Source organism: Suillus plorans, assembly GCF_016647745.1.
Source record: "Suillus plorans strain S12 chromosome Unknown HD556scaffold_8, whole genome shotgun sequence".
Lineage (NCBI taxonomy): Eukaryota > Fungi > Basidiomycota > Agaricomycetes > Boletales > Suillaceae > Suillus > Suillus plorans.
This window is the reverse complement of record NW_024537392.1, coordinates 854,107-867,291: the sequence shown is the minus strand read 5'-3', so window position 1 is coordinate 867,291 and position 13,185 is coordinate 854,107. Positions and strand designations below refer to the sequence as shown.

The following is a 13,185-nucleotide window of genomic DNA, read 5'->3' as shown; positions in this document are numbered from 1 at the left end:
TGTTGCACCGCCCCCTCTTTTCGTGCCACAATCAGAAAGGACGTAAGTTTTCGAAGACTACTAGTAGAAGTTAGAACTTTTCAAGGCTATGTTCCCGATCATTGATTGACACTTTTCTGCGCTCATTTACGTTGTACCCATGGGACAATCCGGGACAGTTTTGTATTAAGCCGGACAGGATGCGATTTGGCGACCCTGACAAAGGCGGTACAGTTGGCTGCACACCAAGACTACGGGGAATTCGTGCCGTGAACATACAAGAGGCCGCGATTCATATACAAGTGCGAAGCGGGTCCGGTGCCATCGCTGGAAGCACTGCAGGTGAGCGCGCAACTGAATTTGTCAATAACAACTTGAGTGACATACGTGGGTCAGCGCTCGATGTCGTTCAAGTTTCTTCGATGATGATAGTTCCTTGCGATCACAACACAGTGTGTGACCAAGTCAAGTGTTCACAACGAGTCGCAACCCTGATTCGCGACTTCTGTTTTTTTCAGGTCCAAATGACTTCGATGGTGTTTGTGATCTGTTGATCCGTTATGGGAGCCGGGGCGGTGACGAGTTGTTAGTGTAAGTAGTAGTAGCTAGTAGTAAGTAGGCCGAGGATTGGATAAATTGATGATCAATTGGAAGGGAAGGGGATGTTAAAGGCAGATTACGTAGGAAGGGCCGGAATGGAGCGGAAGTAACCGTCGGCCACGTGGGATGTGAGGCGACATATCGCACTCTAATTTAACGGTGTGAACTGTCAAAGTAACGAAATGTATGACCTCTTCCAAAGCAGTTCAAAAGCGACTTCCCATTTTCAATTTCTTGGTAGCACTTTCTCTATTTCTGGTCTCAAGAACCATTTCAACCATCTTCAATCACTTTAATCTGCAAATCGTTCAGTCTTTCTGCAACACCCGTCTTACCTGGCAACCAACAAAAATGCCTTCTCCGCTGGCGGTATCTCCTTCAAATACCACAAATCTTCCCCCTACTTCACCCATGTCATTCACCATGCCCACCCATCCTCTCTCTTTCGAGAATATGTTGCGTCAATTTCGCAAGTCGTCCTATCCTCTCCTCCACCTAGAGTCGGGTTGTATTCCTCGATCGGCTAATTCACAGCCGTCTTCACCCCCTGCTTGCCTGGGCGTTCCGTTTATCCCTAATGATCTAGACATCTCTATTCCTCCGTATCACCGCTCCTACAACGACTCTCAATTGAATTTGTCTCCAACATCTTCAGGAAGCAGTGACGGTCCATCCTGCGAGTTTCCTGTCACTCGCTCATTATTCGAGCAGTTCAGAAATACTCGATCGCGCGTCCTGCTCGTAAGTCTCTCGCTTCTCCGCCCGTTCCAATGTCTGATGAACCGTTTGAAGCTCCAGAAAGATCCCCGCTGGCCATTGCCGTCCTTCGTGTCATTCTTCACAGAGGTAAGCCCAACACCGATAGAACGTCGAAATACGTGTTGAATAATCGTCTGAACAGGCACGAGATCGCCGTGGTTTTGTCAAACCGCCTGTCTCCATGTGGGGTGCGAACGAGTGCATTGAGCCAAACGACATTTGGGCCATATTTCAGTCACACGAAGACGTAAGTGGCATCGAATTCTTTATATGGCATTATTCCCTCAATCGGTCGATCGGAGGCGCATCATTTCCTTTTTTCGCTCATTGTCAACGTGTCCTCCACGTGAGAGCGGGTGCAAAGGATACCGTTGCATTGCTACCAATCAGGCACCCGCAAAATAAGCCATATATGCCACTTTGCTGGCTTATTTTTTTGTTCATCCACTTTCACTATTTATCCGACGTAAGTTAAATATGCTCAACATGTCATTTTCTTAGGCCTGCACAACACTTTCCCTCTCTCACCCCTCCGTTACCATCTCCCCTGCCCTTCAGACCGATTTGGAGCCTTTTGATAGGCTGTGCAGAGTTGATTCCCTCTTCAAGGTAAGATCATCAATCAGTGTATTGGCAGCGGCTCAACCCAAAGTCAGAATTCTCCTGCGATCTCATATCCTGCTGGTCTCCGCATGTCCTTGTCAACGCCTGACCTGCACAAACGCGCGCAACTTGGGACCCCTGCATTTGCCCAGACGATCGGGGCACCGAACGATGACTTTGTCATCTCTAGCAATCCGCCCAACCCGCGAACGACTTTCAGACTGGGTGACTGGATGTAAGCACCATTCCCAATTTGCAAACATCGTGATCGTGTTGTGTGGAGTTGCCCAGGCTTTTTAGGGGCAACTTTATTTGAAATCGATTGAGTCGGTGCTGACCAGTTCTTCGACAGATGCAATTCGCCCAACTGCGCAGCGCACAACTTTGGGTGAGTTTCGTTCTTTGACACGGTCACCGCATTTCTGTGTATTTTTTTTTTACTTCCATTGAGTTGGAGAATCCCGACGGCGAAGCTAGGGGAACACGTCACGTTTCGAACTGCTTCGATCGTCATACGCGTCATCATTACCTACTTTGAACCGCTCTTATCGTTGTCTTTCCCTTCTGCCTTTCTATCTCTCATGCAAGGATGGTACTGACTGATTCCTTTCCTTGTATGATTCTACACAGACGTAACCTAGCTTGCAGAGGTTGTGGATGTCCACGTTCTGAGAACCAACCCTCAACGATGCAGCGACAAGGATCTTGCGGGCCACCCCCGTCACGTCTTCCAGTATCACCCCGCTTCATAAATTCATCCGGACACACGCCCATGCCGCAAACCAGTCTTTCTCCATCGGTTCCCTCTCCTCTTTACCCCAGTGTCGTTCATAACGTGCGTCATGCACCCCCGCCTATCCAGCCCAGCATGATGAGTGCAAAGCCCCCCTCGCCTGCCCACCCTCTCCTCACTCCATCCGGTCGTTCTTTTGCGGTGGGAGGAAAGGTACAAAACGTCTCCTCGGACCCGTTGTCGCCGTGTGTCATGTATTGGCCGGATAACGAATCATTCCCAGAACAGGGTCAGATTCGACCAAGCAGTTTGATGGTCGTTCCAGTAAGCATTACGTTTGGTGTCTTTCCTTCCCAGGCTGACAAGTATTGCCCCCTAGCAGCCCCCGATCCTGAACACTGGTAATCGTGGGCCTATTGAACATCAGCCTGGTGATTGGATCTGTCAGAAGTGCAATTATCTGAATTGGAGACGCCGTAAAGTTTGCCAGACTTGTTTCCCCTGTAGGTGCACATCAACTTCGATATTAAATTTTTACCAACTTTTTACAGATGCTGAAGGAAACGGCGATTCTATCTCCGCTGCTGTGCAAGCGGAGCGCATCAACTTACTTACGTCGCTCCTTGCGCAGAACCAGCTTCCGCTTGCGAGTGGCCCCCCGTCCCTTCCATCTCAGGTTCCTCGGTCTCATTCCATGACACCCCCACAGCGCCGTCGTATGTTCATGGACAACGTTCCTCAGAATCAAGTACCCTACCGATCCCGCTCGCATTCCAATTTTGACGTGGGCACTCAATATTCAGACCCCCAGTTCATCTATGAAACGTCCGCTCCCCGTCGTACCTCGCCGTCTTCGTTCCCAAGCCTTGGTGATCTCGAAGACCATCTTCCCTCCAATATCCCCGCTCCTTTGCTTCCTTCTTTCTTGCAGGATATCGTGCAATCCCCCACTCTGTCGCCGAGTTCTACCTCGTCCACTGACCTCTCTCCAGAGGATTATGACGATAGTTTCTCTTCGGGACGCTCATCATTTGGGAAGGATCGCATTGTCATGAATGACTCTTCTTCAAACCTGCCTGTTAGCAATATCTGGAAGCTAAACGACGAGGAAACAAAGGGTATCGCCGGCGTTGCATTACCTCACATTGGTGTGATAGGGAGTAGGAAAAGCAGCCACGAGGCGTTGCGTCGCCGACCTAATTCGCCTTGATTGTAAGCTCTCTTGGATTCAATTTGATGATTGTGCTCACCGTTGCCTTTAGTCACCATGTATATACATTAAGCATAGGGAAGGATACCGACAAGCAAGGCCATGTGCGGACACTACAGGTCTCCATGGATGGACATGCGGACAGCGTCCTGGGTATTGTATGGAGAATACGGTTAGAGTGGTTTTTTCTGGTATTTTTATTTGTTCTTTCCCTAGTGCTGGCTCATATGATGGACTGCTTGCTTTGACGCAAGACGTCCTCGCGCATTTTTCTGCTTCATCTTTGCACTTTCAAGTTGGATCTCGCAATCGCACCAGCATATTCTGCATATTGTTTATCTTGGTCATTTATTTTATCTTGGAGTTCTTACGCCTCCTTATGTACTACTGCATAGTCTAATTGTGTTCGTAAAAGTTTGCAATAGTATCGACGTGTTCACCAGTTATAGGAGTTGTATTTGTGTGTGTTATTATCAGAAGGTATTGCACAACAACGGACACCAAACACAAATAACGCGCTTGCCTATTTGCTTTTGCTATCTATGCTGTGCACCGCATATTATGTCTGGTATTGTAATACAAGCCCAACAATATCAGCCCTCCGCCGCCACCACTTTCCTCACAACCCCAGCAGCAGATGCATCTGAAGAATCTGACCTCCTTCGTTCCATACGTGCTGCCATCCGAAGTTCCGGTACTAACACTGTAAACACAACTTTTAGCCCTCTCTTCGCAGGTGGATCAGAGTCCTGGACAGACCAAGAACTTTCCTGGAACGACTATTGCGTAGTCCTAAGCGAAGGAGGCGTCATCAAGAGAAAATGGGACCTCAGCCAAGAAAACCAAATGATCCAACACGCCTGCATCGGAAAACTCCTGCAGCCGACAGGATCCTCTCACCGGCATGCACACGGTAGCGCGCACTACACGCGATCGGACGAACCGCCCGGAACGACGAACATCTTCGGGCCATTCGCATCGCTCAGGGATGAAACGAAAACGGTCGAGGATGTAGAGGAGGAGATATCAGGCGTGTTTATTTTCCTGCGGAGCATCGGCAAGGTTTTTTTGCGGAACGGGATGGATTATACGTTTTCGCTTCCGTTTCTTGTTCATAAAGCGTGGCCGCTTCGTCCTCATGGCGTTCTGATCCAGCGAATCCTTCATCCAACCGAAGTGGAGGAGGCTCGTGCGACCGGAGATGATTTGTTACCCACCATATTCACCATCACGAGCGCTTTTTCGGAGCCTGAAGCTGTAGGAATCACGAGTGGGATTTTGGGAGGGTTTGGTGACGAGCCTGTTGCTTTAGTAGATGAGGAAGAGAATTGTTCCAAGCCGCTTGTTGCCGTTTCTGCTAGCGACGAGGTTGTCTGGGTTTCTCCTGGTGTTCCTAATTCGACTGGCGAGTTTTTGGTTACCTTTGATGCAGACAAAGGGGGTCTGTCTATATGGAGATATGCCTACTTGAAGCCCAAAGATGCGCCTGTGCCTCTTACCCGGACCAGACGTCATAGCACTTCGCGAAAGAGTGTGTCTGCTCCTGGGAATAGGCGACAATCGAGCGTTAGCGATCTGTTGGAACTTGATCGGCGTGTACCTCAGGACTTGGAGTTTGATGGCGATTTTCCTCCGCCGTTTCCCCCTATATCAGGACTTGCGTCTTCAACGGCAAGTAGTATCACTGCTCAACCACCGATACCGGGGAGAAAACGGGACTCTATCACTCGCCTAGATCTCAGTTTGACAATGGACAGAATGGCGCTTGGAGGACAGAAAGACGCGGAAGAGTTGATCACTCCTGTGGAACATGGAAGGATGAAGGCGTCTTACTGGGCCCAGCAGTTGACCACTCATCATTTGGGAGGGAGACAGTAGGAGGTTATTGATACATCACCTAAACACGAACTCATGTTGTTGTAGATTGTCGACGCATGATATCTCTGTTGCGTTATTTGATCAACGCTTTGATGGCAAGGTTCATCACTCGCTCCTCGCAGTCTGCCTGCCTGAGGCTCAGGTGATCGTCTTTATGATCGCCATTGAGGAAGGCAATAAATCATTTGTGGTCGAGAGACTCGGCACTCTGGAAGCCGTTGCAATCGCGTCGATACGTGCGACGCGTGGTGACATTTGGGACCTTCTTGCGGTGAAGAAGGATGGTTCGTTATCGCTGTATACTCATGGATTGCACGAGCTTCGTATACGACTGAGGCTCGCGCAACCCTGGAACGGCGACAGCAACGATTCATTTGAGGTCGTCTCACTTGATCATGTTGTAGCATTGAAGCATGTTTGCGTCTCATCGGTATATATGGAGATGAGTGATGGAAAGGTCTATTATGCGCGACTGGACATGACCCCGCGCGATCCACTGGTGATCCAGGCCATACAGGTTCTGGCACTTGTGCTGCCAAAAGCTCAAGCCTTTGACCTGCAACGAAACTTTCTCGAGTCATGGTCACAGCGTTATTTCCGTACATCGCCTGGGCTCGAGTTTCAGGAGTTCACGCTCGCGCTTTTCGCGCTTCTTGAGCTCAAGCTTGTATATCCTTTCAAAAAAGACGAGTCCACAAGTTCCTCTGTATGGGAAAGATTCTCAGCCTTGTCCACCTCTAATCGTTCTTTCAACGACGATCCGGCTCTCAAACGCTTGAAGCTTCCTACACCCCCGACCACGCAACATTACTTCCTTTTCACTCTGAACGTCAACCCTCTCCTCGCCCCTGTGCTCTATGCGTTGCACATGTTGGCGGAGGACCTCCGCTTGGTGGTTTTTCGATACGAATCCCTCATGTTACTCATTCCTTTGATATGTCAAATTGCACACATCGTTCGACCAGAATGGGCGGATTACTGGAAGCGCCTCTGTCCTAATATCATGCCAGGATGGCCCGCCCCAACCACTACGCGTCAGTTCATAGATTTCTTTTTCCGGAATGTTCTCTCAATCTTCTTATATTAGGTGTGGACATGCTCGACGACCGCATACCGGTCTGGCCACCAGATATGTCGGCGATTCTTTATGGAAGCATAAGTAATCCTGACTGGCAATTTCCTGCGTATGGAACCTCCCGACTGGCCCGATCTTTTTCTATCGATCCATCGTTTGCTTTTGGGGACACCGAACCGCTCGTGTCCTTGCAGCGTCTCACGGCAGCCTATATGTGTCTTGCTGACAAGACGGTGTTATCCACACAAAAGCGGGCAGAACAGACTGTCGAAAAGCTCGTCGACATACTTGGGACAGCGGAGAAGGGCTCTGCGTTTCTTAATAGTCTTCCGTTTGGTATCGCAGCGCCCTTGAGAGAAGCGGTTAGAACGTGCCAGCTGTCGCCTCCTTCTCATTGGCGCAAGGAGCATTATGAGCTCATTGGCAGGCGTGACTTGGCTTTTAGCGTTGCTGGAATGCAGCCAGAGCTTTCTCAGAAGGGCATCGCTCAGTCTCCCGAGACCTATATGGTAGGGACGTACAATTCAGGGTGTATTGCAGCGACTGATCTGATTCTAGAATACCCACCGACGGATGACGATCGGCAGTCTGGCTGAACAGGCCAAGTCTGCGAGCATTGGAGAGATCGATGCGGTTTCTGGAGTCGAGCTCGATCTCAAGGGATTCACGAAGATCCGTTTTGGCCAAGATCGCAGATTGGAAGAGGTGGCTCGTATGCTTTGTTCGTCAGCGGTTCCACCAGTTCGGCTTGTGGAGCGTCCGGAATTGAAGTGAGCAGGATGATCGATAAGCCAGGTCGAGGCTTCACTGACAACTCTTGAATAGCGAACATGACCAAGCGAAGGAGCAACAGCATCAAGTAGTTCGTATCGCAGAGCGAACGCTGGCACTACCCTATGGTCGTGCTATGTTCACCTTTGGTTCTGTGTTGACGGTCACGAAAGAGGCCTATGTCACTCCCAAGATGGAGTATGCGGTTAAGATACAACCATCAAATGTCACTTCTGCACCCGAACTTGGAAAGATACCTGTCGAATGCCTCAACTGGGGCGAGTTCCATAATGGTGTCGCTGCAGGACTACGCATCTCTCCAGAAGCTCGTGGTGTGGAGAGTTCGTGGATCGCCTTTAACAAGCCTTCTGAGCTCACCCCAGAACATGCCGGTTTCTTGTTTGGCCTTGGGCTCACGGGGCACCTCAAGGAAATGCTCACATGGCATACCTTTGCATATCTAACCCCAAAGCATGACTTGACCTCCATTGGCGTCTTGCTTGGTTTATCAGCCGCGAACGCTGGGACAGGCAATCGCCATGTGACAAAGTTACTTGCCGTTCATACCCCAGCCTTGCTTCCTACGCAAAACGTTGACCTGAACGTATCCCTCATGACCCAAGCCGCCGGTTTGGCGGGAGTCGGAATTCTGTACCTCGGTACCAAAAACAGGCGCATGGCAGAAGTGTGTCTTCACCAAATCAGCCGAAGAGACCTCGTGCAACCGGACCTCAGCAATGAACACCGGGAAGCTTATACTTATTGTGCAGCCTTGGCCTTTGGGATGATAATGCTGGGTCAAGGCTCCTCCGTTCCTGCAGATCTCTCATCGCTCGATCGTCTCCGCGTTCTTGTGCACGGCGAAGGAAAGTCAGTTGTGAATTCCCAAGCACGGTCCACATTCGATGTCAATATCACCTCGCCAGCAGCTTCTATTGCACTTGGGTTGATGTATCTCAAGACAGAGCGACGAGACGTCGCTGACATCCTGGTGATTCCTAGCACGGTCTTGGAACTGAACCGCATACAGCCTAGCTTTTTGCTCATGCGGACTATTGCAAGATCCTTGATCATGTGGAACGACATCGCCTCGACGCCGCAGTGGTTACTTGCTCAAGTTCCCGAATCTATCGTGAAGGCCATGCATGGTCACGTACGAGGAAAACCGGCTGACGATGCTATCGAGCTTGCCTATTACAACATCATCGCGGGTTGTTGTTTTGTTATTGGCTTGAAGTACGCAGGGACAGCACGTCATGAGGCATATATTATGCTCTCGAATTATTTTGATACGTTCAGTAGATTTGTGGCAGCTAGTGGTAAATTTTCCTTGCGGAACTCGCAAGATGTCATACTAAATGTCTGATGTTTTCCAGGCCCTACCTTTGATCACAAGATCAAACGCTCTGCCGTTCGTGAAGGCTTGAACCTCATTTCCATTGCGCTTTGTATGGTCATGGCGGGTACAGGGGAAATCACATGCTTGCGACGTCTGAGATATGCATATGGCATGTATCACCAAGCGTTTCGATATGGTGTCCATGTTGCGACTCACCTGTCGCTTGGCTTATTATTCCTCGGGGCCGGTCGGTATACCCTCGGGACTTCGAATGCCGCGATTGCTTGTATGGTCGTTGCCTTTTTCCCCCGTTTCCATCACGTATCATCGGACAACAAGAGCTATCTCCAGGCTCTTCGCCACCTCTGGGTTCTTGCAGTCGAGCCTAGATGTCTTATGGCACGGGATGTTAATACCAGAGAAGCGGTCTATCTCCCGGTCAAAATTACTACGAAAGAAGGTGCTGAAAAGGGTGCAACGCAGTTGATATCGCCCACGTTGATACCGGATTTCAACAAGATTTTGTCCATTAGAATTGATACGCCCCGCTATTGGCCTTTCTTTGTGGATCTCGAACACGTACCACAGCATAGGAGAAGCCTGTTAAAGCACCAAACGTTGTACGTGAAGCGACGGACGGCTTTCTTGAGCTATACGGAGGACCCTAGGGGAAGTAGAAGTCTTTTCGTTCGCTCTGGTTCATCGGCTGGAGATGCTGCGACTTTAGACTTTCCGCAATTGACGGACACGAAGGTACACCCCGCAAGCGACCTGACTCATTTCATCTCATCTTTCTCCAACGACATCCTATTTCTTGCTTTCGCAGACCATTTCTCGCGCGAGGACGGTAAGACAGTCGATGAAGGGGTCTTCCACAATTACTGTCACGCTGTGCTGCTTGATAGCATTCTTCAGGATAAGATGGAAACACTGCAGTCCCATCTCATGCTTTATCAGTATCGGACTCAATCATCATCGAACAACTACTTCCATCTCCGACTGCAAGACCTCCGTTTTGCGGTCGACTTTTACAGCAAAGTCTACGATCGGCGATTCAGCGGGAAATCAGAAAATAATATTCGGCCCTCTCTTATTCGCGAAAACACAGTTTCCGGCGCATTGCAGGCTTTGGATGAGCGCCTGACAGAAGTGCAAAGCTCCACAGCGCTTAACGCGGTGTTTGGGAGATATGCTCGTGGGGAACTTATAGTGGAGTCTGAAGATGCCCCTGAGGTATCGCGTTGGTTGGCTTGGTATCTGCTGCGCCATGGTGTTCCGTCTGCATCGCTGCTAGTGATCCTGAAGCAACTTGCACAGGATGCTCATGCACAATGTGCCGCACCTGGGAATGTTGATTTGAGGACGTTGGATGAGGGGATAAAAGAAGTTCTAAGAGGAACAGGGACGAAGATGAATACGGTGTTTGGATCTGGGTGGTCGGGTCCGTCTTTGGAGAGGGTTATTGATGCATGGCAGAGACATTCGTAAGGCATGCGACGTTGACGAAGAAGAAGATGCAGCAGATGCTGATACAGTACTAATACATTAATTGCAATTAGAGACTTCGCCAACGGTGCCGGTGTTCTCTCGTATACGGCGCCCGGCGGCGTCGACAATTTCGCGTAAAGGTGGATCTTCTAGATTGAATCTTGAAGATCTCCGTTACGGAGAACTAAACAAATGCCGGATCATTATACCGCCGACCGTACTATGCTGACCAGTTCCGTGGTGGCTACAACACTCATCGTCACCGGGATCAAACACGATCTCGATTTCATCCCTAGAGCACGCGGAGGGAGCGCTTATAGGGAGCTCGTAAGGGGATCGGGGGTTGAAATTGCTCTAGATACATCGAACAAATTGTGAAACAACTTGCAGGAACGTCGGCCGACGTCGTCGTGCGGAATGTCTCACTTGATCATCAAAATATGATACGTTCGCTGCGGAATCCCAACGATCTTCTAGTTTGGATGCCGGTAAGATGAGGCTGTTGCAGGCAGTTCCTCCTACTTATCCTCGCATCTCCGTAAGTACCCAGTAAAAACTTAACTTTGTAGTAGATGCACGAATGTAGAACGGTCCAATTATAAAAGCCGTGATTCATCTTATACTCGTACACGTTCGTACATGCCTACGCACGTTTTTTAATTCACAATATTTGGTGGATAAACACACTATTATCCATGAATCAGCCGGATATATTTCCATAATTATTGTAACAGGGTAACAAAAGATAAAGCATAAGAATAGTTTAACCGTGCAAGGACTCGATGCTATTAACTACAGCGAGAGAAATCCTCCGTCTAAAGATCTAATACTATGGACGATGGAACGTAGTGTGACAGGCTAAAATACAACGCACGCGTGTGGATCACGTACATGAAACAGAGCATCCGCAGAGGTACAAGATAAATCTAAATTCACGGCGATGGAGGGGTTTCACGTTGGAAGCCAGCTGGCCGTTGGAAACCTTGCTCCACCAGGTAATTGCGGCGTGCCTTGACAGCTTCATTGAGCCTGTCCAACATGCCCACAGTACACTCCCAATCCACACATGCGTCCGTGATCGACACACCATGCTTCAAGCCAGACGGGCCCTCAGCAGGAACATCTTGCCGTCCCGAGTTGATATGCGACTCAATCATGACACCGGTGATGTTCTTATCACCAACAGCAAGTTGCGAGCAGATAACATCGACCACTTTAGGTTGATTGTTGTGGTTCTTCTGAGAATTCCCGTCTGAAGGAGTTAGATGAGTTCGATGCTGACAACTTGATGACAGATTGATTAATATGCTTACGGCTACAGTCAATCATAATGCTGGCATGGTTCGTCGGCCGCGCCTTCTCGATAGACTTGGAAGCGGCGCGAACATGCTCGGATGCGTAATTGGGACCCTTAGTGCCACCACGGAGGATGACGTGAACATCCTGGTTTCCTCGTGTCTTGACGATAGCGGCAAGACCTTGTTCGGTCACACCCATAAAAGCGTGTGGGTTAGAGGCGGACCGCATGGCGTCAATAGCAACTGTGACACTGTGCCGAGATGATCATCAGCATGGTTCCTTAATGAAAGCACGTCAAATGGTATCATACCTTCCATCAGTACCGTTCTTGAACCCTATAGGGAAAGAAACACCGGAAGCGAGCTCGCGGTGGAGTTGAGATTCCGTTGTTCGGGCACCGATTGCTCCCCAAGAGATAACTGTGTGTGAAGCAGGGTCAGAAAAAGCATATGGAAGTGATAAGACATGACGTACGGTCAGCAATATATTGAGGCGAGATAGTATCAAGCAGTTCGGAACCGACAGGGACACCAATGTCGGTAAGGTCACAGAGGAGCTGTCTAGCCACCCGAAGACCCTTGTTAATCTTGTAAGATCCATCGATATCCTGCAGAAAGAGAGGAGCAAAAAGAATGAGCAAACAATAAACGTAAAAAGGGAAAATAGGCTAACCGGGTCGTTGATGAGACCTTTCCATCCAACGGTAGTTCTCGGTTTCTATAATAAGATAAGGTGAGTCATTGCCAGGAACTAATTATGCGGCCAGCGAACCTCACTAGAATCACAAACATAACGTCAGTATAGTACAATCCATAAGGAACAGGCACGACTCACAAGTACGCGCGCATCACAATGAGGAGATTGTCCCATGATGCCAATTTGGATTTGAGTAGGTTGGCATACTCAATAGCCTGGTCCGCGCAGTGGATGGAGCAGGGACCAACAATGACGAGGATACGGTCATCCTGACCAGCTACAATGCGAGCAGCATTGTAACGGGCAGCTGCAATGGTGAGCTGTGAGGCCGCTGTGGGCTGAATTTCATGCCTGAGCAAGGCAGGTTGAACCAGGGGGTCATACTATTGAAGTGATGAATGTTAAATTGGAGAGGTTGGAAGAGTTAGACCACGTACACCAATGACACGTCTATCCTGGATGTATTGCTGTAGTTTTTGGTCATCATCGACATCGGGAATGGGAGTAACGTTGTAAGGCATTGTAATAGAGAGAATGGGAATGAAATGCAGTTACAGTTTTACAAGGAAAAGGAGAGAGGTTGTGTTGAACAAGCGAAAATCAAGCGGGTTTTTATAGCATGTGTGAGGCCGAGTAATTTTCCGATTTTATTCAAAGAAACACAGCAAATGTTGACAAGTCATTCGAAAATTGGCAATTTCGTAAAGTGACGTTCAAATTTGGCAAGTACAAATCCACAAAACCCGATATGGAAG

General features: G+C 49.2%; 4 protein-coding genes across 4 annotated transcripts; 3 read left to right on the top strand and 1 right to left on the bottom strand.

Moving 5' to 3' along the window:
- The first annotated feature begins 1,026 nt into the window (after window positions 1-1,026).
- On the top strand, window positions 1,027-4,332 carry HD556DRAFT_977438 (uncharacterized protein). Its single transcript, XM_041312183.1, has 8 exons — window positions 1,027-1,585; window positions 1,840-1,947; window positions 1,995-2,176; window positions 2,294-2,329; window positions 2,572-2,998; window positions 3,054-3,177; window positions 3,226-3,886; window positions 3,937-4,332. Exons 1-7 carry the CDS (start codon window positions 1,520-1,522, stop codon window positions 3,882-3,884), a joined length of 1,602 nt encoding a protein of 533 aa, XP_041164759.1. The 5' UTR covers window positions 1,027-1,519; the 3' UTR covers window positions 3,885-3,886; window positions 3,937-4,332.
- On the top strand, window positions 3,722-4,330 carry HD556DRAFT_1341399 (uncharacterized protein; the record flags this gene model as incomplete). The annotated part of the gene is made up of 2 exons (XM_041302114.1): window positions 3,722-3,886; window positions 3,937-4,330. A coding segment is annotated over exon 2 (235 nt), but the record flags the coding sequence as incomplete, so codon positions are not given.
- A 15-nt stretch (window positions 4,333-4,347) lies between the features above and the next one.
- Window positions 4,348-10,531, top strand: HD556DRAFT_977370 (uncharacterized protein). The gene is made up of 6 exons (XM_041312182.1): window positions 4,348-5,758; window positions 5,808-6,796; window positions 6,850-7,346; window positions 7,396-7,607; window positions 7,663-8,927; window positions 8,985-10,531. The coding sequence occupies exons 1-6, from the start codon at window positions 4,446-4,448 to the stop codon at window positions 10,433-10,435; spliced, it is 5,727 nt and encodes a 1,908-aa protein (XP_041164758.1). The 5' UTR covers window positions 4,348-4,445; the 3' UTR covers window positions 10,436-10,531.
- Window positions 10,532-11,104: 573 nt separating this feature from the next.
- On the bottom strand, window positions 11,105-13,109 carry HD556DRAFT_1341395 (3-deoxy-7-phosphoheptulonate synthase). The gene is made up of 7 exons (XM_041302113.1): window positions 12,868-13,109; window positions 12,569-12,813; window positions 12,407-12,443; window positions 12,209-12,341; window positions 12,045-12,153; window positions 11,749-11,984; window positions 11,105-11,687 (listed from the first exon to the last, which is right to left on the bottom strand). Exons 1-7 carry the CDS (start codon window positions 12,949-12,951, stop codon window positions 11,368-11,370), a joined length of 1,164 nt encoding a protein of 387 aa, XP_041164757.1. The 5' UTR covers window positions 12,952-13,109; the 3' UTR covers window positions 11,105-11,367.
- Between the last annotated feature and the right edge of the window lie 76 nt (window positions 13,110-13,185).

Excerpts from the sequence above, each read along its gene's own strand:
- HD556DRAFT_977370 (XM_041312182.1), top strand. The coding sequence starts at position 4,446 with ATGTCTGGTATTGTAATACAAGCCCAACAATATCAGCCCTCCGCCGCC. Across the intron at positions 6,797-6,849 it reads GCCCGCCCCAACCACTACGC|GTGTGGACATGCTCGACGAC; the intron begins GTCAGTTCATAG and ends TTCTTATATTAG. Across the intron at positions 8,928-8,984 it reads TAGATTTGTGGCAGCTAGTG|GCCCTACCTTTGATCACAAG; the intron begins GTAAATTTTCCT and ends GATGTTTTCCAG.
- HD556DRAFT_1341395 (XM_041302113.1), bottom strand. The coding sequence starts at position 12,951 with ATGCCTTACAACGTTACTCCCATTCCCGATGTCGATGATGACCAAAAA. Across the intron at positions 12,444-12,568 it reads ATTGTGATGCGCGCGTACTT|AACTACCGTTGGATGGAAAG; the intron begins GTGAGTCGTGCC and ends ATAGAAACCGAG. Across the intron at positions 12,154-12,208 it reads GCCTCAATATATTGCTGACC|TTATCTCTTGGGGAGCAATC; the intron begins GTACGTCATGTC and ends CTTCACACACAG.
- HD556DRAFT_977438 (XM_041312183.1), top strand. The coding sequence starts at position 1,520 with ATGTGGGGTGCGAACGAGTGCATTGAGCCAAACGACATTTGGGCCATA. Across the intron at positions 2,177-2,293 it reads TTCAGACTGGGTGACTGGAT|ATGCAATTCGCCCAACTGCG; the intron begins GTAAGCACCATT and ends GTTCTTCGACAG. Across the intron at positions 3,178-3,225 it reads TTGCCAGACTTGTTTCCCCT|ATGCTGAAGGAAACGGCGAT; the intron begins GTAGGTGCACAT and ends AACTTTTTACAG.